Genomic DNA, 23,416 nt, shown 5'->3' on the forward strand with positions numbered 1-23,416 from the left:
TGAAAAATATTACTGGCATCAAGCCCAATGCCAGGCTCATTCGTTGTTTATATCTACCCTTCCATATATCTGGTGGGCACAGTAGACTCAGCAAGACCAACGGTCTGGCTAAGATTATGCAGAGCCACCATCACAAAGAAGCGGCCTGTGTAAGAGCTGGTCCTGGGCGATGATACCGGTTGGCACAGCGGTTCCCCACCAGTGACGTATCCTGTCCTTTGCCAACAGCAGTCCCCCTGCTGCAAAATCAAGTGGCGGATATTTGAGTTCCCCTACAGCCAAAACCACAAGAGGTCTCTCCAATATATATGGAAGTAATTAACCTTAACCGGTCACTGGAAGAGTTTTTTTTTTTTTCTTGTTTAGGCCGAACTAGAAATATAAAATAAATTATTTTTGTGCAATATTGAGAATACAATATTCAGCAAAAACACAAAAAACAGTAACATTGTTTTTGAAACTATACAAGTTAATTTTTATATATTTGCAGATTTCAACAGGTACTCTGTGCTCCAAGTAAAGTAACGACAACATGAAACAATGCATAGACTGAAAACATATATAATTACAATAAAGTAGCCAGAAGATACCACAAGTTTACAGATGGTCCGAATGTAGGTTGCTGGCACCTCATGAAAAAAATAAATGTAAAAAAAAAATCAATATTAGTAGTTTTTCACTTACAAAACAAGGAGACCTAAAAGGTGTCCTCCATGTTAAAGAGAAAAGTCGCCTATGAGAGCTTTAATCATGAACGCATGCAGACTTTTTCCTAAACTCTTCATTGTGGTTTTTAAGTAAAGCATATCGTTAAATAAAACATTTAGACATAATTGCCGTGGAGCTCGTTATAATAAGGCACATAAAAGCATACATCCAAACCATTCCGTCTTATGATTTCTCCACCAGTTATAAACTAAGTTACAGATAGTAAGAAATATAGATAATCACTGAGAAAGAAGGCAGGTGCATGCTGGGAATCTAAGCTCAAAAGGCAGCCAATGGAAACGCAAAATCGGTAAAAAAACACAACATAGAACATTTTATTCTCTGTTGATTAAAGCTCTCAGGGGTGACAGTTCCTTTCTGAGGCCTAAGTAAGAAGCAAGGGGTGCTCCACGCCTTGAACAATCTACGCTCCTCCATCACTGAGGGAAGGTGGTAGTCAAGGTTCAGGTGGCCAACCACCAAAGGTGAATCCTCTGGCACTCAAGGAGACGAATACTAAGTGGAGAAACTTACTCATTACCGCCCCTTGTAAAAGGGTAAAGAAACATTTACTACATAATTATTTGGCATTTTGTATAAAGAACTAATTTTAGGATCACATGTACAGCAGCAATTTGTTTAAAATAAATAATTATCACCCGTATTAAAACAGAATCAAATTCAGATTCATGTACACCAAATAAAAAGTAATTTATACTGCACCATCCCTTCAAGCTATATAAACGCAAGGTGTCTGAGGCGTCCCTAATAATCTGCATTTGAGAATGTACACAGCATCACGTTAAAAAGGCCCCTGATCCGGAGGAAAATCTCTACCTCTCAGAATGTCTGAGTCTGTGTCAGCGTAAGTTAAAGTGACGTCACCAATCCACAACACACAAAACCCAGGGCTGCGGAATCAGGTTTCCAATAAGTAGTCAGAATGTCTCTGGTGTCCAATTTTGTTTGGAAGGTACTTGATGTCCATAACAATCTTGCGTATCAAGGTACAAGTAACTGCTGTGTTTCCTCCTGCTTTGCGCTGCAGATTCTCCTCATCCGGGCTCTTCAAAGTTACAAGAATGTATCAGAAACACGTTCATCCTCTTTCCCACGATCTGTAAAGTCAGCTCTAGTTTGGTTTTTCCTGGTGGAGGAAGAATTGTCATCCTCTTCCTCATCCTCTGAAACAATGTCCTTCACCCCGCATAGAGGCACTGTCTCGATTTCATTACCTGCCTCTAGCTGGTGTGGACTAGGTGTTCCTCGGGGCCACAAACAAGAAGGTCCCTCGCAACTCAAGTCTAAGTCTTTAACGCTGGAAATCCGGGAGAGATACAACTCGAGGGTATAATACAAGGACCAGAACACTGCAAAACATCCCAGGAGCATAAGGGTCTGGGGAATAAACGTTTGAAAATGATTAAATGAAGACATAGTACATAAAGAAAGCATCATTGGTAGGTATTAAAAAGAAAGGAAATATGAAAAAAGGTGAACAAACTAAAAGATGGATTAGTACTTATGTCAGGGGTACATAGCTCTCATGTATATATCTTTACCCGTAAAGTGTTGCTAGAGATTGTATATTTCTCCTGCTCTGAGATCACTAGACCGGGTGGACAGGGGAGGGAGAAGTTATTGTTCAGGTACTGACCGCCCTGAGCGTCTTCCACCAGCCTGAGAAAGAGAATTTACAATGAAACCGTCAATCTTCTCTAGAGTAGTACCAAGAAAAGTGAAGGGAGAAAGGGGACACGAGTAGTGCGAGAATATGATGGCGCAATATATATGAAATAATAATAGGCAATTATGATTCTTTGAATTTATGAAAACAGGAATTTAGTTCATGTTGAAATGCAGTGGGTTTACCCTAAAATAATACTGAAATATAATTGTGACGCTGGCCAAAATTAAAGTCCGTGGTCATTAAGATAAGAATTATTAGCAAATATATAGCGAGCAGACAACAGCAAACAATACACGGCTGAACAACACAACCTGAAAAGAAATAAGGATTAATGCTCCTAGAATCCGGAGACTGGAAATACAACCAACGACAAGGACTTACTGCTTGGTGTACACACTGGATCATATTCCTGTCCCAATCGTTATTGAACTTGATGATATCTTAGACATTATAATCACCATGAGAAACGTGCTGTTAGACCTAGACTTTTGTCTCCCAACTTCCCTAAATACCTAAACTATTATGTACTCCGGCCCATAGCCGCCGAGGTGGCACACCGTGTGAATGCCCAGTGAGTCCCTGGCTGACAATGGCCCACACTCCAGCAGCAGATTGAGTGCCCCAGCAAGCGAGCAGCAGCTGGATGCACCAAGTGGCATGCGACACAAGCATATGGACTAGACCTCTTAATGTGTTCTGCCTGTCAATTCCATTATAGACGGGATGTTTGCTCAAAGGTCCACTGGTTTAAAGGAGTGGTTGTAGCATGTCATACTGATGTGATGCAACATCGTTTTTGGCATAAAGGTGCTGCACTTATCTGGTGATATTTTATGAGGCACTCTAGGTGGAACAGCCCTTGAAAACAGTCTCTTCACACCATCTAATGTTACTCTTCACAATGAAAGAGAGAGCGGGTATATCTCCCAGCGCAGCTGGGGGGCCTCAACTGCTCCAGAAATGATGGAAAAGTTCTTCCCCAATCGGAACACACAATCAGCATTGCAGCAATACCAATACGTATTGTTAATCGGAGTACCCAACTAGGGAAGAAGATTAAACTAACTTCTATAAAAGTAATTTAAAGTGTTTCTATACGTTGGGATCATCAAACAAAACAGTACAAAGTAAGATGTTGAGACAACGTAAACACAAATGAACGTGTAATCCATACTAATATATAAACACATAGAAAAGCAACTAAGTTAATGCATGCGCTCTATGTACCTTCTTCGATCTGCCACGTCCATGGGAGTCCACATTGATCCGTAAAGTGTCAGCTGCCACTGATGCAAAACTCCTCCTTTGGTATCTCCTAATAATGGGAAATATAAACTCACGTGTTACGCAATACCGCGACTCCGTATCATACGTGTAAGCTGGGGTAACACAATCCATGTGCGTGCATCACGGTGGACAGCGCGTTCTGTGTCTATTTTTGTGGTTTGCACAGGCCGTATGTTTGATCGGCTTTTTAATCAGGGAAACGCATCATATACGGAGTGCAGGAAAGAGACGAGATGACCATGTTCCATGCACACATGGTTCTTATCAACCATCCTTACTCCACCATATTAGAGAAGTGGCTTCTTCATATACCTACACTTTATGAGCATACAATGCTAACCCAGTGAAAACTCACCAAAATCACTGATCAGCAATTTGTAAGTTCCCTCTGCGTTCTCCCCCCAGCATCGAACAGAGGAGAAAGTCCAGTCTGCGTATCCGCTCGGGTCCCTGAGAAAAAGGAGACTATTATACACAAAGTAAGGAGCACACGAAGACAGCAGGCTGAAGCTTCAGCGCCATAAAAGGTTTGCTGTATATTAAAAAAAATGATAATTTTACAAAGAATACCTAGAATTTTACTGATATTCACAATATGAGACACAGGAATACCAAACCCCCCATTCCTCGGGGGAGGGGGTGCGCGAAGGCTCTGCCCTTTTGCGTAAGAACTCCAGGAAGCCCAGAAAACGCAGATGCTACTTGGCAGAAGCAGACCAAAAAAAATACAGAAGACAGAAGAAGCAAGTTGGAAGCGGTTGGCAAAGAAGTTATAGAGACATTGTGAGTGACAAGGAATTTAATTTCCGAACTAAAAAAGCCCTCAGGACCAATTTTGAAAACAAAAAGACCAAAATCTAAACAAAAAGTTTAGTTTGTACAAGTCTAATCGGCACTCTTTACATTCAGAATTAAATTTCACTAAACGTTACTTTAGCAAATAACATTTACACATTGACCCGTTCCGTCGGCCCTCCCGTTTCAGCGCAGCCCCTGCTGTGGATACCCACGTGTCGAGACTGCGTTTGGCTCCAACAAGCGACGACATCCCACTTGGACAGAACAGGCGAATCTCCAGGTCCCCGCGGCGCGGGTGGGTGATGGTGACGGTCACAGCAACGTGCTCCAGCGTCTTCATTCCGGAAAGCTCTAGATCTGCAGAGGTTACTGTAGGCCGAGAGGAACAGGAGATGAAGTGACTACAACAAAAACACCGGTGCGAAACGCGCTTCATGTTAACCATCGGAATATCTCACGTATAGCGTTAGTGATTTTTAGAATTTTTGGGTACAAAGTAAAATCTGAGGTATATTCCATTTTCCTAAAAACTTTACCATATGTAAATAAGGCAACCAGGGAAGGCCTGGCAACTTTCAGCTGAGGCGCAAACCCAACTAAATAGTCCAATAACATTACCAAAGGGATCCAGTAACAGCGCGTAAAAGCCTTTATTATTCTCCAACCACAACAAAACCAAAAGTGGCACAAAACATTGAAATTAAGGTAACAGTGTTGCCTTTCCCTACTTCCAGCCACAAACATCTTCCAAAGACACTCAGAGCCGGACCTGTCTGATTTACGCAGATCTTGACCTATTGGGGTTTGTAATACAGGGCAGTTTAATAGGTTGGCTCTTTATAAATTAATAACACTAATAACAAAGGCAATACAATGTAAGAGGGTATTGAACAGGGCCCTTCTTCCACTTGTTTCTGTAAGTTGAATTGTTACGCTATATACTACTTATTATGTCCCGTTTATGTTGTACAGCGCTGATGGTGTTATATAAAACAATAAATAATAATATAGACAGAAAGTAAGAGAGTGCGGCAAGCAGGGGAGCCGAGAGCAGGGGGGAATACAGAATGATATTAAGGAACTCAGGGGACACGGTGGTCGGTAACAAAGAAGAAGATCTGGAATATTCCAGACTCCCCGCTTCCCCACCTTCACTCGGCTGCAGGAATAACTGTGGATTTTCTCGCCCTAACAGCATCTGATTTGTTTGCGTGCGCGCTAATTCCCATATACGGAGCCCATCCCGACAGCAAGAATTTCCAACTGTGGCCCGATCAGAACCAGATCCCTGCAGCAGAGACGCGGGGCTACGGGACCGTAGCTCTAAATTCTCTTCCTACACCCTGCATGTCACGCAAGCTGCTTTCTAGACTGCTAGCTACGCAGAACTAGATTCAAGTGACTGGTTATTGTCAGCACGCAGGCGGCATGTTCTAGGAAGGATGTAAAGGCGCTGCGGTAGTAGCCAGCACTACACGATATTATCTGTAGATACAGAACAGAAGGCAGCCGGTCACCCAACGGGTATTTCTGGGAATCCAGTCACTATGGCCACATCCTCAGCCTGTTTTTTGGAGATTCCCAATGTGTTCGCTCCCAACTCTTCACCCAGATCCTTTCTACCGGAGTCGTCGCCAAACGCATTTTCTCCTAGCAATTAAACCCTACTGCAGTCTGTCCACACCACCGGCACGTAAATCACTAATACATTCTGCAGGGCGAAGGTTGTTATATCCAAAAGGAACACGTGAAAAATAAACGAAGATGAGATAGATCTTCATCGATAGAGGTATTTTGTCACACCGGTCGCAGCAAGTTCTAGCCGCAGCCAAGAGCCTGTTTAGATCGGCCCATTACCTGAGCCAAATCCACATTCAGCTAAAAGCATTTTCCATTTCAAAAACATATAAGCAAATACCCATTGTCACCTGGCAAGGGCTCAGAATCCCCGAAGGGAGCTGTTGCAGATGAACTAAGTCCAGGGTCTCTAAGCACACGGAATAAGGGTATCAAACGCCAGACATTTACTGCATTAAAACATAAATGTTTCGTGATCAGATGAAGAATCAAAATCAGTCTGGAGCGGGAGTCTGAGACCCTTGCCATATACAATATTTCATCTGGCCGTTTACAGGGTTTGCATCATGGACAGGGCTTCACCGGCACATTTTATGGTTTCCCATTCTGAAGAATCCCCCCATATGTATTTGTCCCTTCCCCACCCTTCAGCTATTCTCCATGCAAGAGGTGTGTTCTTTCCTCCAGACAGTGCCTATGTTGGCTCAGCAAAGGCTGCGGGTGGGGGTCTCTTCGGACCCCATGCGCACGTGCAGATGTAGGGTGTAGTAAACCGTCCCTTTAAAGCTATAGGGCAAGAGAAAGAGAAATCTATCATATTAATAAGCACATATTGGGCCGTTTCTACACATATTACTGGGGCTGTAGAACACGTGTACAGCCATTCTGCGGGCAAATATTCTGAGCTGCCATAAAAGAGGGGGCAAAGGTGTTTGGGCTTCATAGAAGGACAGACATGAGATGGGAGACATCCTAGTAGACAGAGATAACACATTTGGTTTGTGTTTTCAGACACCGGGCTCTTGATTTTAACACCTCCGCTAATGAATTAAGACAAAAAGTAGATATTTCATTAACATTAATAAGACAGCTGTGATGAACCGTAAAGGAATACTGTTCACGGAGTTAGATGCCATTTAATAGGGAATGGCTAATATAATTATAATAATATCAGCCATTTATTGCTAAATCCTATCAGCTGGCATATAATGAAGGGAAACGCTATTTCAGACATCACTGGTCATTTCACTATTATTTGAAGCAGAGTTACATATTCAATCTACCATACTATGGACTTCATAACTTTTTATGCTGTGTGACTATACATATAAATATCAATAGCACTTTATTTCCAGTACCCCAATAGTGGTTGTTTTATCACCATAGCAACAAATGGAATGAAAAACTCTGCATAATTATGCATTATAAAAATATCCCCAAAATATTCAAACTGTAGCCTAAAATACCAGCCATTTTTTTCTTTTTGGAATGAAGCCCGTAGTATGTGAAAAATGTAAAAAGAAAATATATAATTTTTCACTAATCTGTGTGTCATTCTTAACTATTAAAATAACTGGCAATGCAAGGGTCTCCTTGGTCTGAGGGGCCCCCAAGGCGTCACGGTGGACGAGTGGGTCCCATGTAAGTGGCATTAATGACAAAGTACTGCCAACCACCTCTGCATATATGTATTTACAGACATGTGCAATGTACAAATGTTTATTTTTGTGAAAAAAGGCACCTTGTAGTTATTTGCCCCACAAATGCCCTGAAGAGAGTAAGGATTTCACACACGGGCAACCAGAGCTGCTTAGATTAACAGAACATCCATAGAAACAGGGAGTCCTCATCACAGCTGGATGGGCCCCATCACTTTGTGCCGTGTTCCTGGTAAATGTATGTACATAGGGGCCCTCATGACAGCTGGATGGGCCCCATCACTTTGTGCCGTGTTCCTGGTAAATGTATGTACATAGGGGCCCTCATGACAGCTGGATGGGCCCCATCACTTTGTGCCGTGTTCCTGGTAAAGGTATGTATTAAAGTAGAGGACCGACAATCCTCTTAAAACACAATAGTTAATTAAACCCACCGCCGGACGCCCATTGCCTACATGTGATCCGGCGTCTCTCACATCACTCCTCCATAACTCCACCAATATCATCACCGGGTCATCTCTTCTTTTTTGATGTTTTTACAGAATTGTACTTCAAACATACAGCAACAAAGCATCCAGTCCTAGGCACCTAATCGGTGCTTTTCCGTTTAAAAATATTGGAGGGGACGGGGAAGAAAGTAAAAGTCATTGAGCCGAAGGACTAAGGAAGAAGACGATGGCTGGTAAGGGACAATGTTGAAACCGTATAAAAAGCTACAGTCACGGTGGTTTATTTGTCCATAACCATTTTTTAACCTCCATTACATCAGCACCTCCTAGAACGACATTCAGGCTTTGGAGCTCTCTGTTTTCACATCTCACTCCATCGCTTCCTCCCCATCGCCCCCCTCCACATTACTTTCTTCTCTCCACATTTTTTGCCGTCCAAGTCAGAAGCTCTAAACATTACCTAAAAAGGGCAGAGACCGAATCCCGAGCGGAGCTTGGCAGGTACCCAGGGGAAGCAAAGTATGCCAACTGTACCCCATAAACACACCGCCTAGAAGCTTGCCCCCGACAGACAGTGGCAGAACCCTCCCCCCCTCACTCATACAGCATCTTATATTAACTACTGAACTCTCGGTCACACGCGGGGTTAACCGACCCCACAGTTTTGTAGAAGGTTTCCGATAATTTGGTGATTTGCACTAATAACCAGAATTAATGAAGTAAAGAAGTCCCTGCAAATCTTTGGAAAGGGGACGTGATTAATGATTGGATTTACACAAGGATTATTCTGTGAATATCAAGCATACAGCCAGGGCTCAGGGCTACACCCGCAAATCAAAATACAGAAGAAATTAACCGAGAGCATTTTCTTGGCAAAACAAGTCTTTTCCCTACAGGCTCTGAAAAAAAAAACCAACAACTTTGTAGAATGCGTGGCTTTTAAAGAAGAAAACGGCACATCCCCTCGGCCCCCTTGGGTCCTGCTATACGCCTGCATTGTTAATGCCACTAATGAGAATAAAAGCTGTCTGAGTTTGAAGGCAATCTAAATGATTTCGACCAACAGCAACACGGGGTTCTTAGCAAGACACATATTCCCATACATGGAATTGTGAAGTCCGTGTAGCCGATTCATGATCTCCACTGATTTCATGAAACTCGGGCAGAAGGTTGGAAGCGATAGCAACGCCCAATTGTAACGCATTACTGAAACGGACAGTTTTTGACTCATTGATAACTTCTCTCTAGCTAAAGAGCTCTGCTTCTCCCCACGTGTATAAGGTAAAGGTGTCTAAAGGTGCGCCAGGAGTCTGCGCATGTATGGACAGCCATTCTTTAGGATTTACCCCACCGGCCGCCATTCATGCTTACAGGGCTAATGCAATACCAGCTGCCCCATAGGACTAACTTGAAAGAAAAGAAATCAGGAAATGGAAAGAAAATGCATCACATTTCATGGGAATTACGAATAAAAAAAAAGTAGTTTTATTATCAGATCAGCCAATGCAATGGTCCCTCTGACTGCCAAGTTTCATTGGTTGCCATGGTAATAAGACAGCTATTTAAACTACACCGCAATCACTTTCTATATTTCTATGCAGAAGCCTCTGCGTTTATAAGTTACCGATACATCTGCCACCTTATGTTCTTGTTCATTTACGTTATCTTAGCTAACATGCTTAGGAACATAATACGTATATTTACATATTTTTTTAAAGGCATTTACAGAACGTGTGTATGACGAGGATGCAATTACAACCGCAAAGGGTTAATCTAATTATCCTGACTCGTAATAAATGACATTTATTCTGCCCCTCATCCATTGAAGGGGGCAGTGTTGCTTTAATAAAAATATGCCGTGACAAACTCTAAAATACATAGATCATTAATAAAAAAACATTTAAACAGTGAGATGAAAGTACATTCACAGCCCTGGTGCCTGCATAGAAAATCATTATTTAAGTGCGAGGTTCCCTTCAATAGTTCATGGAAGACCACACACCACGTTCTATGAGTATATTCTAGGAAACGGCCGGATCTGTGTAGGCTCTGCCATCAACGCGCCGGCTCCGACTTTTAGAAATATACCATAACCCCATCGTGATTAGAGCCGCGTTGGGAAGAGACGGAGCTGACCTGGGAGAACAGGGATTATCGCGATACCCCTCGGCAGGCAAAATGATAACGGTTTATAGATCTTCCGCCAGCATTTAGCTAAATTTGTGTGATGGCCGAACAAAGGCAAAGCCAGTAAAAGTTTTGTTTATTCTACATTAAAAAGAATACCCAATGTAGTCATGCTGGGCTAAATATTGGTGGCGATGCATTATAAAAAGAGAAAAAGTGCCCTGTGCCCCCATACTACCAACAAAGCGAGTAAATGGCACACGTGTCATTATATATATAGGATACATGCATTAACCATTCTTCACTACAATGTAGCCGAGTGTTCTCTGTATAATCATTTTTGTAAAAAGTCTGGTAGAGAAGAGACCCAGGGCAGCACCGGCTGTAAGAAAGAATACTTTTGCACAAGGGGAGGCTATTTTTCTGCAGAGGAATGAAATTAGCCCTGGGCCAGCTCAGAACTTCACTACAGAATATGGTCTTATCACCAGAGCAGCTCCCGTAATGTCTCTGCTGGCTGGATCGCTCTTTTGGCCACTTTTATCATTTTGCACTAGAATCATTCTTTAAAAGTCTTAAAGCAAATTTGACACAAAGTTTGGTTCACTTTACCGGTGCCAAGATGTAATAAATGCAGCACAAAGATGCACAAAAATCCAAAATTTCACAATCTGGATGCCTCAGAGTACGAACCCATTTTCTGTTATTAAGTAGCTGAGATGGACCCATGCGCGGAAACACTTTAAAGCACTAAACCCATACTTGCTCCTCAAAATCTGTACTCAATACCTTTGAAATTGGCTACCACCAATAACTAGACTTTTGGTGAAATCCAGAGCAAAGAACTTCCTGAAATATGAAATGAAAAGGCTTCTAGACTCACCGTTCCAGCTCAGTTCCAGTCTGCTAGGCAGTAGCGGGAGGTTTCGGTTCTCCTTAAACGCAGGACTTACATAGGAGGCTAAATAGGGTACAGATTCCCAGACCTAGAAGAGAAAATCAATTAACGACCATTGGCTTCCTTGTGCCTGTACAAGCCAGCATATGGTGATGAGTGAAGCTGGACCCGAGGGTTTCTTCATTGAAACCACGAATGTACGTCTTTATCACAATAAAATTAACAGAGGCTCACCTTAGCTGCATTCGTGAGTCGCCAAGCATTCAGCAGACCGAAGCCATGCTGATGACTGTGACTAAAACCAGCACCATTGGTTTCCCACAAATAGTCTTCATACTACAGGGGTAAAGACACGGTGAGAGTGTCAGAGACTAAAACCTCAGGCAAGAATTATACAGAAGAACCTTGAAAGCTTGCTCCCCCCGGTACCTTGGTGGCAGTGAACACGATAATGTGCTGGACATCCCTCCAGGTCAGACATGGACGTACTTGTAGCATTAGCGCGATCATCCCAGCAGCAATAGGGGCAGCTGCTGAGGTTCCCGTATGTCCTTCTGTGCACCCTGTCCCCTTTTGTAGGTCCCAATCTGAAGTCACCTGGGGAAAAGGTATAGAAAGAGCAGTAGATTTTGGTAAATAGAACCTAAGGTTAACAATAATGTAAAATGTATGTAGAATTCTGAAGGCTATGAGGGCAAACCCTGATGAGAAATGTCTACCTTGGTTCTTTGGAAGGGTCTATATAAATGAAACAAAAGATCCTATGCTGTAGCATTCAAAGAACATCTGGAACATTAAGTGGCCAGGCTGGACTGATTTGCCACCCCCTTCCAACGTGAAACATACAGGATTTCAAGGCAGCCAACAGAAGTACATTAAGAAGAAAGGTCCCTGTACTCTCAGGGCAAACCAGGGCCATGAAACGACTTGATATCACTAAAAGTGCCTCTGCGAAAATGTTTGTTTAAACATGATTATCTGGGAATGACAGGAATCTGCTAATTTTTTAATTATACAGATCAAGTGTAACCAGAGGTGCGGTGCAATGGCTTTGTTGGAATGTATGCAAGTCTTGAGGGAATGGTAAATGGGGGTGTAATGGAATTCATCTTTACTTCTGTGAGGACCCTCCAGAAGTATATCGTCTCATCACCTGCTGAGGGGATTATCTGTGGCAGACAGCCAGCATATGCAACCAGGAAGTGACCAACATTGTTTTAGTTTAATGTCGGACCCCCCCCCCCCACCCCATGGTGTACTATATGTTGTATAAGTCAGTCCCCCCCCCCCCAGTTCCACTACTAAAGAAATTTATCCCGGCCAAACCTTGGAACTGAATTCGGCCAGTAATAGATAGTGGGACCCCACTGTATTATTAATCCCGTTACTGACGCTACTGACTAAAAGCAGATTAAGGGAGCGGTTTGTATCCCAATATCTTGTTTTATGTTAATGTGTGCTTTGCTGGCTATGTCCAGCCCCGCGTGTGAAAAATAAAGCATTTTGTTTGTACCCTACACCGAGTCTCGGCTAGTAACTGGGAAAGAGCGCGTTCTCCCAGGCTAAGGAAGCACAAGTCAGCGGAGGTAGTCGGTCGGACTATCCAGCTCCGTGACAAGGCCCGTTTCCTTTTGTACTGTGACCGACTCCAGATAATTCTCAAAGTAGGGATATTGTCAAAAGGGCACAAATAGGGCAATTAAGCAGGAGGACAGAGGAAAACAGGACATATGGGTAAAAGTGTACATGCCGTGTGCGTACAGGTAGAACAATGCGGAGAGGCAGCAGGGAGTATAGCGTAGAAAGGCTCTGAGGAGGGCAAGAGGCATATAGCCATGGAAGTAATGTTACTCTGAAGCAGGGACCACAGGTTTATCCCAGAACATAACATTCCAAGGACACAAGGGGTACAGCCTAGAAAGTAACAATGTTCAGGTCTGGGAACGAGTTGCAAGGAATTACAACAAAATATCTAATAAACCAGATTTTACACAGGGGCAATGCAGCATCTAGAAAACACGTTCCAGATGTTACTCACAATACTCCTCATCATTTTGTCTCCACTGCTGAAGGTCACTGCTAACATTGATGCGCACTCCTCCGCATAGAACGGCACTCTACCAGCCTCATTGACAGCTCCTGCAATTAGACCAACCACAGTAACTGTATAACAATTATAAGTGCATTTAAAACCATTATGTCCTGAGGACTCTGGACCCCCTTGACCAAATGTACTTTGTTAAAATTACTAAAACTGTTCGTATGATGTCTCCATAGAACATAATACTTCCGCAAGTCAGCACTTTGCATTGCCAATGGTAGTTCCAATAGCTAAACAAATGTAAAGGATTTGTACTATAGTAATGCCTGTGCTCACATCTGTTCTGTACTGAAGAAATAGTGTATAAAGGTCACGAAGGTCAGGTATGTCCAATTTTGTATAGTTACCTATAGTAACTGTATAGATGGAGTTGGCGTAACCGTCATAGTTACAGTTGTCATTGTATTGACCTCCATTGCCACTGGCAACCACAAAAATGCTTCCAAAGCCTTTCCGTCCAGCGATGACGCCATGCTGGAGGGCAGCCTAAAAAGAAAGAGAAAGCGTTGTGAAGCGCGAGTAGTAGAGATCAGTATTTGCCTTTGCGCCGATTGACAATTAATAAATCTCACAACTTTACAGCGATAGCAGCCAGGCAAGTATGAAAGTCAGAGGATAGCCCTGATCCAAATAGGACTGGGGAGAATAGTGCTGCATATGACTGATCATGTTGGCAAATGGATAGTGAAACGGAGTACCTTCCCCAGCTGGTGGGGTCCATCAACTGTTTTCCCATCATCATCAGGACCCCAACTGTAAAAGGAAGACAATACAAATTTGGTAAGTTTTACCATGTTAGGGTTATTTGGGAAATGTGGAGTGTGAGATGGCGTTTCAGCTCCCTGACTTTACTATGTATGACAAAAAGGCCAACTCCAGTGAGCTTGCATTGTGAGTATCGTTGAGCCGATCCTTCTCCAGGGGAAGGAAATGGAGGAACACGTGCTAAGACACCAAACACTTCTAACTTCATTAAACCTAAAGCCCCAAAGAACTCAATCGTACCGTAAAGGTAAATATAACCACAAAAGTAAGTGAACAAAACAAAAACACTTTAGGCCTCTGGCAACATCCCAAGCAATCTATACAAAAGTGTCTGAAACAACGCACAATATAAACACAGATGAGTACACACAGTACAGAACGTAGTAGAGCTCACCTGCAGCTATAGATATCATTAATCTGATAATGTTTGTTGAAAGCTATTGCCTCCATGCTGTCAGTGAGAGGACCGTCCAGAACACGTATCCCTGAGAAAAAAATAAAAGGATACATGAAGTACACGGGGTCTGTGGGGCGGGGCATGGATCCCATCAACAGGCGTGTCGGAATCGTCTTAAATGGCCAGCCCAGTTCTAATGACTGTTTGAGCCATTTGGAAATCTGTTCACAGACGTTCACGTCCAACATCTTCTAAACACGTATGTAACACATGGTGTACTTATTTGTGTGCTCGCCATGGGTCTATTCACTAAAGCGAGAGCTAGCGGGAGAGTTTGCAGGAGAGTTGTGGGTTCAGTTCCCTCACTTCACTATTCATTATGAATGACCAACAGTGGCAAATTTCTTCAAGGAGAAGGACTGGACTGGTCCTGCATAATGCATTACTTAATAGGCGAGGAGACTTTGGAGACATCTCACTGATCTTACTATGTATTATACAGCTCTTTACAAGCTCGCGATGTGAAAGGAAGTCAGGGAGCGGATATACAGCTCTCCATTTGCAGAGTACCTCCAGGCACCTGTAACTTCTTTCTAGATAAACTCAATTGATTTCAACATCCCTTAAGTAAGAAGGTTCAAGAGAGTTTTTAGGCATTACCAGGCTCGTGGGATGTATGTAGCTGGAAATACTGGATGGGGTCCTCAGAAAGCATGGTTCGGTGCAGAGTGGCCAGTATTATAGACATATAGATATAAGTGTAACACGCTCACCAATTATTCATTGGAATTCTTCTATCGAGCCACAAATTGTGTATAGAAGGGAGTGCAATTTTAGATAAGACTATAAACCTTGAAGTAGCCATCTCACACAAAAACTGGCCAAAAAAAGCCAGTACAATACAGATATACTCATCATCCTCCTCGGTACATGCCATGGCTGTACGCCAACTTGTTACTAAATGAAGGTGTGTAAATGCAAAGCTAGAAAATGCTCAAGGCTTAGTACACTGTATAAGTCAATTACAAATGGCAGGAATAAATGTCCTACTACGGGGTTGTGGCACCTCAGATGCAGCACCGAGGTCCTTTCTGCGCATGTGAATCCAACAAAGAAACGCGTTGCGGTGGCACAGCACTCTCGATCGTTAATAAGCTGGCACAGCACTCTCGATCGTTAATAAGCTGGCACAGCACGCTGGATCGTTAATAAGCTGGCACAGCACGCTGGATCGTTAATAAGCTGGCACTGCACGCTGGATCGTTAATAAGCTGGCACTGCACGCTGGATCGTTAATAAGCTGGCACAGCACGCTGGATCGTTAATAAGCTGGCACTGCACGCTGGATCGTTAATAAGCTTTGTAGAGAGGATCTCCACGCAGCACAATAATCCACATGAAAAGCATAGTTTTTTATTTTTGCCTAGCCCTTATTATAATGGCTTTTCCTATGCCGATATAACTCTTTAAAAATAGAACTGTCACGTATTATATATAACCCCACTGAATCCACAACGGACAGCAGTTTTTCACATGTGCTATTACAGTATTTTAATGCTCCTTTTATTAAAAGACGTGACTGTGTTTTACAAAGTTCCAGTCCAAGCATCTTTCTCTTTCAAGAAACCGGGTCTCCCCTCTTTCATGCGTCGTTAAAGTGATGACATTTCTTCATTGTCATCTCATTAATTAAAACATGCATTACAAATTTACTCTTGCTGGCAGGAAAACCCCGGCGGGCACGGCCCTTCATAACAAAATGTGTAAAAGTAGTATTTCAAATTAAGTGAATGTAGTGGGTTTGACGTATTTGGTAGCAAATACATGGATCATGAGGGAGCATCAGGAGGGGACACCGGATAAATGTGGAGAGAAGAATTAACTGTACAGGAGCGCCCCCTGCTGCCCAGTCCCGGACTCACGCACCAGCAATCCTGCTTCCATAGGCTACTCCGACTGCGCAGAAGCTGTTGTTGGGGACGGCGGCAATCTCCCCTGCACATCGGGTCCCGTGATGATTATCGCTGCTACCATCTGGATGTGGCATTGGGTCTGGATCATTAGAGTTCAGGTCATAGGAGCCTTCAGGACTCTATAACGGATAAAGTTACACTTTGTAATCCTGTTCTATCCTGCTCCCATCACATCTGTCAATATCACACGCTAATGGTTCATACACAGACTTCATCAGTATTCATGGAAACCTCCAAGGGTAATATTCATCAAGGCAAATTGGATCACGTTTGGGATACAATGTTGGAGTAATAAACATGGAAACCAGTAAATTGATTCTAATTGCTCAAAATGTTGACCTTTGTGAAAAGAACTACTCCATACAAGTACGGAGCGGTTTGTTTGTACATGTAGGACATTACAGTAGATACAAAGTGCTCCAACTCTTGCTCATAGTCTTGATAAATGTCCTTAAGTCTGTACGCCATGATTTCTATGATAAAATGATTCTCTGTAACATGTTATCCCTCCGGTATCACTAAATGTAATCTCTCCGTCACTCCCGATGCAGGTACACCATGCACTCTACCCTGGGATCTACACAACAAGAGCTTTCCATACCATTTTATTGATACTAAATCACTAGATACCCACATAGTTGGGCTGGATATCCTGGATTGTGTGCTGGACTCCATCATCGACAACCACCACTGTGACCCCTTGGCCTGTCACATTCCTCTCCCAGACCCCGGTAACATTGATGTCCATCCCGGGGTTGTGTCTGTTGTGCTGTAGTGAGAAGTAAAAGTAGAAGAGCAGCATTAAAAAATTAATAAATATGAATAATGAAAAATAAAATATATACACACACAGATATGTAAAAAAGTAAAACGCAACCCATGCGGGATTCTGCAGATCTGGTTAAATCAATGGTGACCATTTTATGATTGTGGGATTGGACATGAAGTGATGCGAGGGGTTAAATGAGAAAGTTCTGTGTAGTAGGGAGTTTCTAATGGAGATAAAAGGCGGATGGGTCGGAGAAACCACATCCTCATGTAAACTGGAAACACAAACAAACTCCTGTTTATCAGGGCAGCAGATCATGTTATTCAGAGCAAACACATGCTATGGCACTTCACGCCTGTTCCTCCATTACGCAGATATATTTCTTATCACGCGAAACTGGCTGCCCATATATGTTAAGATCCTTTAACCTGTCCTGGTAAGGTTTATCCTGTAATCCATGGACCATTTTAGTAGCCCTTCCCAACATTTCTATATCCTTCTGGAGATCCGGTCTCCAGTACTGTACACAATACTCCAAGCGAGGTCTCACCAGTGCTCTGTACAACGGCATGAGCTCTTCCCTCTATCTACTGCTAATACCTCTCGCTATACAACCAAGCATTCTGCTAGCATTACCTGCTGCTCTACTGCATTGTCTGCCTACCTTTAAATCCTCAGAAATAATTACCCCTAAATCCCTTTCCTCGCACGTTGAGGTTAGGACAGTACCAAATATTCTATACTCTGCCCTTGGGTTTTTTTTGCCCCAGGTGCATTACTTTGCATTTATCCACATTAAATGCCAGTTGCCACAGCTCTGACCATTTCTCCAGTTTACCTAAATCATTTGCCATTTGGCTTATCCTTCCAGGAACATCAATCATGTGGCAAACGTTTGTGTCATCAGCGAACAGACATACCTTTCCATCAAGACCTTCTGCAATATCACTAATAAAAATATTAAAGAGAACGGGTCCAAGTACAGATCCCTGAGGTACCCCACTGGTAACAAAACATCGCTCCCAATACTCCATTCACTATAACCCTCTGTCTGTCACTCAGCCGCTGCCTGATCCATTGAACAATATTGGGATCTAAACCCAGAGATTGCAGTTTATTGATAAGTTTTCTACTTACTGAAATCCAGATACGAAATTTCTACTGCACCGCCTTGATCTATTATTTTAGTCACCCAAACAAAAAAAATCAATAAGACTAGTCTGGCTGATTTTCCTGAAGTAAACCCATGTTGTTTTTCATCTTGAAACCCACGTGATGTTAGATGTCTAAATTATTTTCTAAGATCTGAAACTTTTGTTTTTGTGTGGTGTGACTCAGTCACTGTTCATTCATTAAACCACACAGACTGATGATCACTAGATCCCAAACTTTCACCTACAGAAATCTCCGTTAAGAAATCTCCATCTGCGAACACTAAATCTAATATGGCCTCCTTACGAGTTAGCTCCTCAACTACTTGTTTTAAAGATAATCCCAATCGGGAGTTTAGAAGATCTGCACTCCGGGCACAACCAGCTACTTAAATCTTCCTGATGTGAACTGGAAAACCAAAGTCCTCCCTGATTAGAACTTTCCACCTCCATGGTATAGTGAAGCTCCTGTAGTGATCTCAGGGACATTCAAACACCCTCCCGTCCAAACTCTGTTTCCTATAGGGACTTATTAACCACAACAACTATATTTTGTCATATATATGTGTAATGTTATTACTCCTATGTGTCATCTTCTAATGCTCTATTCTCTTCTAAGGTTACAAGGCTGCAGGCGGAGTGTACGGCTTACTGGTTCATTTCCCTCATCGGCTTCTGTTTTCTCTTTACCTTGCTCTCTCCTCCTTCTAGCCCATTTTTTTCTTTCATCAGCCAGACTGAGGTGCTGCTCATAAAGCTACCTAAATATTGCTCTGCAACTTGTGGAGTTTGGATCTAGAAGCCAGCTAAAAAAAGTTAGGACCCCCCCCCCCTCCCCATCATGTTTTTATTCTTATATATTACCCAATCTGGCGCTCTGGGTTTGTCGAGCCTTGCCATACATTTACACACTCTAACACCATGCCGTAACAGACACAGGCTAACATCTACACTCACGTACATACATGCTAACATCATATGCTAACACACACATACTAATGCCACACTAACAGAAACACCACCATACTCATACACACACAGGATAAAACTATACATATATACCACTGCACAAGGTAACAAGATGGACACGGACACACTGACTGACTCACTTACAAAAACACCGACTCCAGCACTGTACATATTACACACTGATACTACAGTATACACACACACACACACATTGACTCTGATACTACAGTATACACACACTCACAGACGGACTCCATCACTATACATACACACACCACTTAGAAAACACTTTGCTAAATGATTCCTATTTCTTTTTGTATTCCATGAATACACACCCAAAGAAAGCATAGACATTTGGTGCTGAAATGCCACTAAACAGCAAGAAAACAAAACGAAACAAAATAGGAGTAAGAAGCAGTATTTTAAGGAGAAATAGCCTCTCACCAAGTGCCATTGTAGGGGGTATTTGGGGTCATTAAAGTGCAAACTTCGTTTAGATCTCTTTAGTAGCTTCTGCTCCGAGTACCACCTCACGTGGTTGTGCTTGGTGAACAGGCCATGGGCTCGTCTGCGTGCATCCTCCAGGCACTGGCCGCTGCCCACATAAGCAAACAAGTAACGGTCTTTAAGCTCTCCTATCACTCCTCGGTTCTCAAGTCCAGAAGCCTGTGAGAGTTCATCGGCAAGAGTGTCAAGCGCCTCCTCTCCCCCAGCTGGGTCCAGGTGAACAGCCCATGTCAGCTCTTCTCCAGAACGAGGGGCGTCATTGATGAGCGGAGAGCAGGCAGTGTGGGTATGCGGAGTGACGAGGACCAGTCCAGTGAGTAGGATGTAAAGGCACAGTTGAGAGGCATGCGACAGAAACATTGTGGTAGCCCATTACACAGGAAGCCACCTGATATGGGCATCAGGACCTGCGGACAACATTATAAGAGACATGTAAACCCATTCTCACTTTAGCAAAACCATCTATATCATCTTGGTGAAACCACTCTTAATGAACATACACATATAACCAGTGACGTGTTTAGGTGCCATACTGCGAGAATATCACAGGAAGACAGGCATGACTTTCTTATAGAATAAACTAACCATGTAAGGTCCAAGTTCTGTTGAAAAGACTAATGATGGAACTGGTTAATATACAAGATGTTGCATCATTGATCATCATTACAGAAGAATTGCGTGAAATACTTTATCCAGAGTATACTGCTGGTCACAGGGTGATCTGTAATATTTTTTATGCTTAGCAGTTCAACTATTTTTTTTGATTTCCCCCTGTGATTTTTTTAATGTATCCATTTCACATTTAATAATGACCGAAAAATAAAAGCCATTAATAGAGCAAGTCGTTCCCATTGGCTTTGAACAATCAGCGAAGCCAGCTAAGAATGCTTCATGAATCATTAGTTGGGTGAATGATTTTCTTCACACGCCCGGCTTCTCCCCAATGACAGGTTCATACATCTCAACGCATTCTCCCGTAACACCTCAGACAGAACCAAGCCCGTTTGGGTCACAGACAGATACAGACTAATACAGCGAGGGGATTTAACCCCTTAACGACAATGGGCAGTCCCTAAACCCATTGAAAACAATGCATTTTGAGCCCGTACATGTACAGGCTTTGTCATTAAGGGGTTAAACATGCTTGGGATAGGCATACGGCCATCCTGAATCTAACACAAGATCTGATTCCTTACATCAGGAAAAATGGGCAGACTAGATGGCCGAATGGTTCTTATCTGGGACCAAATTGGGGGGGGGGGGGGGGTGCAGGGGCTTATTTGCCAGCAATAAGTAATAATTACTAATTATGAGAAGTGCAGATACAATGTATCTTATTCAAGATCCTATTTGCCACATATGAGGATTTGTGAGGCGTGTCGATCGTAAAACAAGCAATTTAAAAGACCGACATTAAGATATTGAGTGACCCCAGGAGCCGGATGTAATGAAAACAGTGAAAAAGTAAACTGCCTCAAAAGCGCACAATACTATGTGTTGGACAAGAACACTTTTAGGTGTTATACTTATGTGCATGAATTAAACTAAATTCATGATGTTGACAGAGTAAAAGGTCTCTCTCATATACGGTATATACTGTATGTTTAAAAACAGCCTTTAGCATTATGTATTACATGGGAACAGTTAAATGGCACAATAAATACTTTCCTTAAAGCATTGAATACAGTCTGTACACAGTGCACGTTGTTTCACATTTAAGAAAAGTAGGTTAAACGTCATTTTGTTCCAATGAACTTTATCTCCAGACCTGTAGGTCGCCATTGTAAGCGTTCGAGATATTCCTGCTAAGACCCCGACATTAAGCCGAATCTTTGGGCTTTATTCACTAAAGGATGCTTTGGCAGAAAAGCTGTGATTTTATCTGTGCATAAGAAAACAATTTGGAGCAACAGGAACATAAACGAAACTTGTCGTCACCCCTGACATCCACATATTTGTGAACAACAGGTTCTCCTCCGAGGTCTTTTTCCGCAGTAAGATATAAGCTTGTAAGTTTGATCTAGTGCAATTCATACACAATCAGGCAGCTATATCCAGCAGATACAGTGCGTAATATTAAAGACTTCGGCCGTCATACGAACTTTAACGCATATGACAGCTGAGAGGTTCACGCTCACCTCCAGTGCGGTTTCAATGGAAGCAATTTCCTGCCATTGATTGGCTGTTTCAAGCAGCCAATCAGTAACAAGAACCCTTGGATCAGGTGAGAGGAGATCTGCTGCTGAAGGCCACCTACAGCTTCCGTCTTCTCTCTTTTTGCCCAATTTGAGCCATGTATACGAAAGGACGTTCATTGATCGGTATACATTGTGTTTTTAGGGGGCTGCCTGGGACACTGGAGTCTCCTTTAATGGCAATGACCGTATTATAATACATTGCTGCTGTAGTCACATAGGTGTTTGTCGCATTTAAAACTCTAAAATGATACTGATATAAAACAAATAATAGTACAACTAAAATAATATCAATGATTAAAAAAAAAACCTATTAAAGAGCACACTATTATTATGGTCACAGTACCACCATTTATCACTCTAGAAATGATCAGAGCACTGTGGGCATCTTTAAAGCACACATCGGGATTATTTCTAAAAGCATAGCAGGCAAAAAAACCCAAAAAATAAATAAATAAAAAAACCAAAAAAAACGGGATTTGGAGGCAAAATGTGTGAATAAAAATCACTCATTTGCACCATAAAAAGTGTCCGTTATACACTTGCAGATCCTTTATAAATCTCTCACATTGTGTGTTCCAATTCCGCAAGCCAACTTCTGATCTCCAACAACTCACTGGCTAAAACCTGCGACTGCTGATAGCCGCTCAGCATTAAATATATTGACGGCATATGCCAGACGAGCGCAATGTGGGATAGCCCTACGACAGACGCACAGAGATATACCACGATATCACTATGTATACACACAAAATATAACCCATATTAATACATACATATATATATATATACACACACACATCACAATATAACCCGTATTTATAACCCATATGTATCAGCAAAGAAAGCTCTTGACTCTTTCAGTGTCCACTAACCGGTTCTCTCACACGAGCGTCTCCTGCTTGAAATTTCTATTACAAGCCAAGTAAACGGTTTACCGTAAGGCCAGACAAATGTGAGCAGCATTTAGGAGCCAGACAGGTATTTCAAGCGTGATATATTTGGTAGCCGGAAGTCACAAGAGTCGTGAGCCAGGTAGAGGTGTTTGAGCCATGTTATTGTAGTTGCCGACGATTTTCTAGCCCCGGCTTAATCGAATCTATGACACAAGTCTAAGATGCCATGTTGATAGCCCTGGGTGTGAGCGGCCTGCGGTGTCACCTGCACCCTGTCTGATCTGGAAGAACACGGGGGCAGGTAATCCAGACCCACCTGTTACCAGGTTTTGTTCTGAAAGTCTAGGAAACATAATATTAAGACTCCATGAAATGCATGATAGTTAGATGGCCACAGCTGATCACATCCATAATATTAGAATTTACTGTTTCCCACTTATCTAAGAATTTCCAGAAGTGATAAATCAGTTCTGTCACAATAATAATAATAATAATATAAT

At 42.5% G+C, this 23,416-nt stretch overlaps 1 protein-coding gene across 1 annotated transcript; it reads right to left on the reverse strand.

The window, feature by feature from the left end:
* Positions 1 to 1,782: 1,782 nt before the first annotated feature.
* Positions 1,783 to 20,185, reverse strand: LOC149298045 (proprotein convertase subtilisin/kexin type 7-like). Its single transcript, XM_089487902.1, has 15 exons — positions 19,763 to 20,185; positions 17,064 to 17,198; positions 16,383 to 16,548; positions 14,454 to 14,544; positions 13,993 to 14,047; positions 13,642 to 13,780; positions 13,232 to 13,332; positions 11,623 to 11,790; positions 11,428 to 11,529; positions 11,179 to 11,281; positions 4,696 to 4,852; positions 4,041 to 4,135; positions 3,626 to 3,713; positions 2,271 to 2,388; positions 1,783 to 2,106 (listed from the first exon to the last, which is right to left on the reverse strand). Exons 1-15 carry the CDS (start codon positions 20,183 to 20,185, stop codon positions 1,783 to 1,785), a joined length of 2,265 nt encoding a protein of 754 aa, XP_089344028.1.
* Positions 20,186 to 23,416: the final 3,231 nt, after the last annotated feature.

Source organism: Sceloporus occidentalis, unplaced genomic scaffold (assembly GCF_023333645.1).
Source record: "Sceloporus occidentalis isolate IW3139 unplaced genomic scaffold, rSceOcc1.0.p SCAF_35, whole genome shotgun sequence".
Classification (NCBI taxonomy): domain Eukaryota; kingdom Metazoa; phylum Chordata; class Lepidosauria; order Squamata; family Phrynosomatidae; genus Sceloporus; species Sceloporus occidentalis.

Excerpts from the sequence above, each read along its gene's own strand:
- LOC149298045 (XM_089487902.1), bottom strand. The coding sequence starts at position 20,185 with ATGTTTCTGTCGCATGCCTCTCAACTGTGCCTTTACATCCTACTCACT. Across the intron at positions 11,530-11,622 it reads TCGTGTTCACTGCCACCAAG|TATGAAGACTATTTGTGGGA; the intron begins GTACCGGGGGGA and ends TTACCCCTGTAG. Across the intron at positions 2,107-2,270 it reads TCTCTAGCAACACTTTACGG|ACCCTTATGCTCCTGGGATG; the intron begins GTAAAGATATAT and ends TTTATTCCCCAG.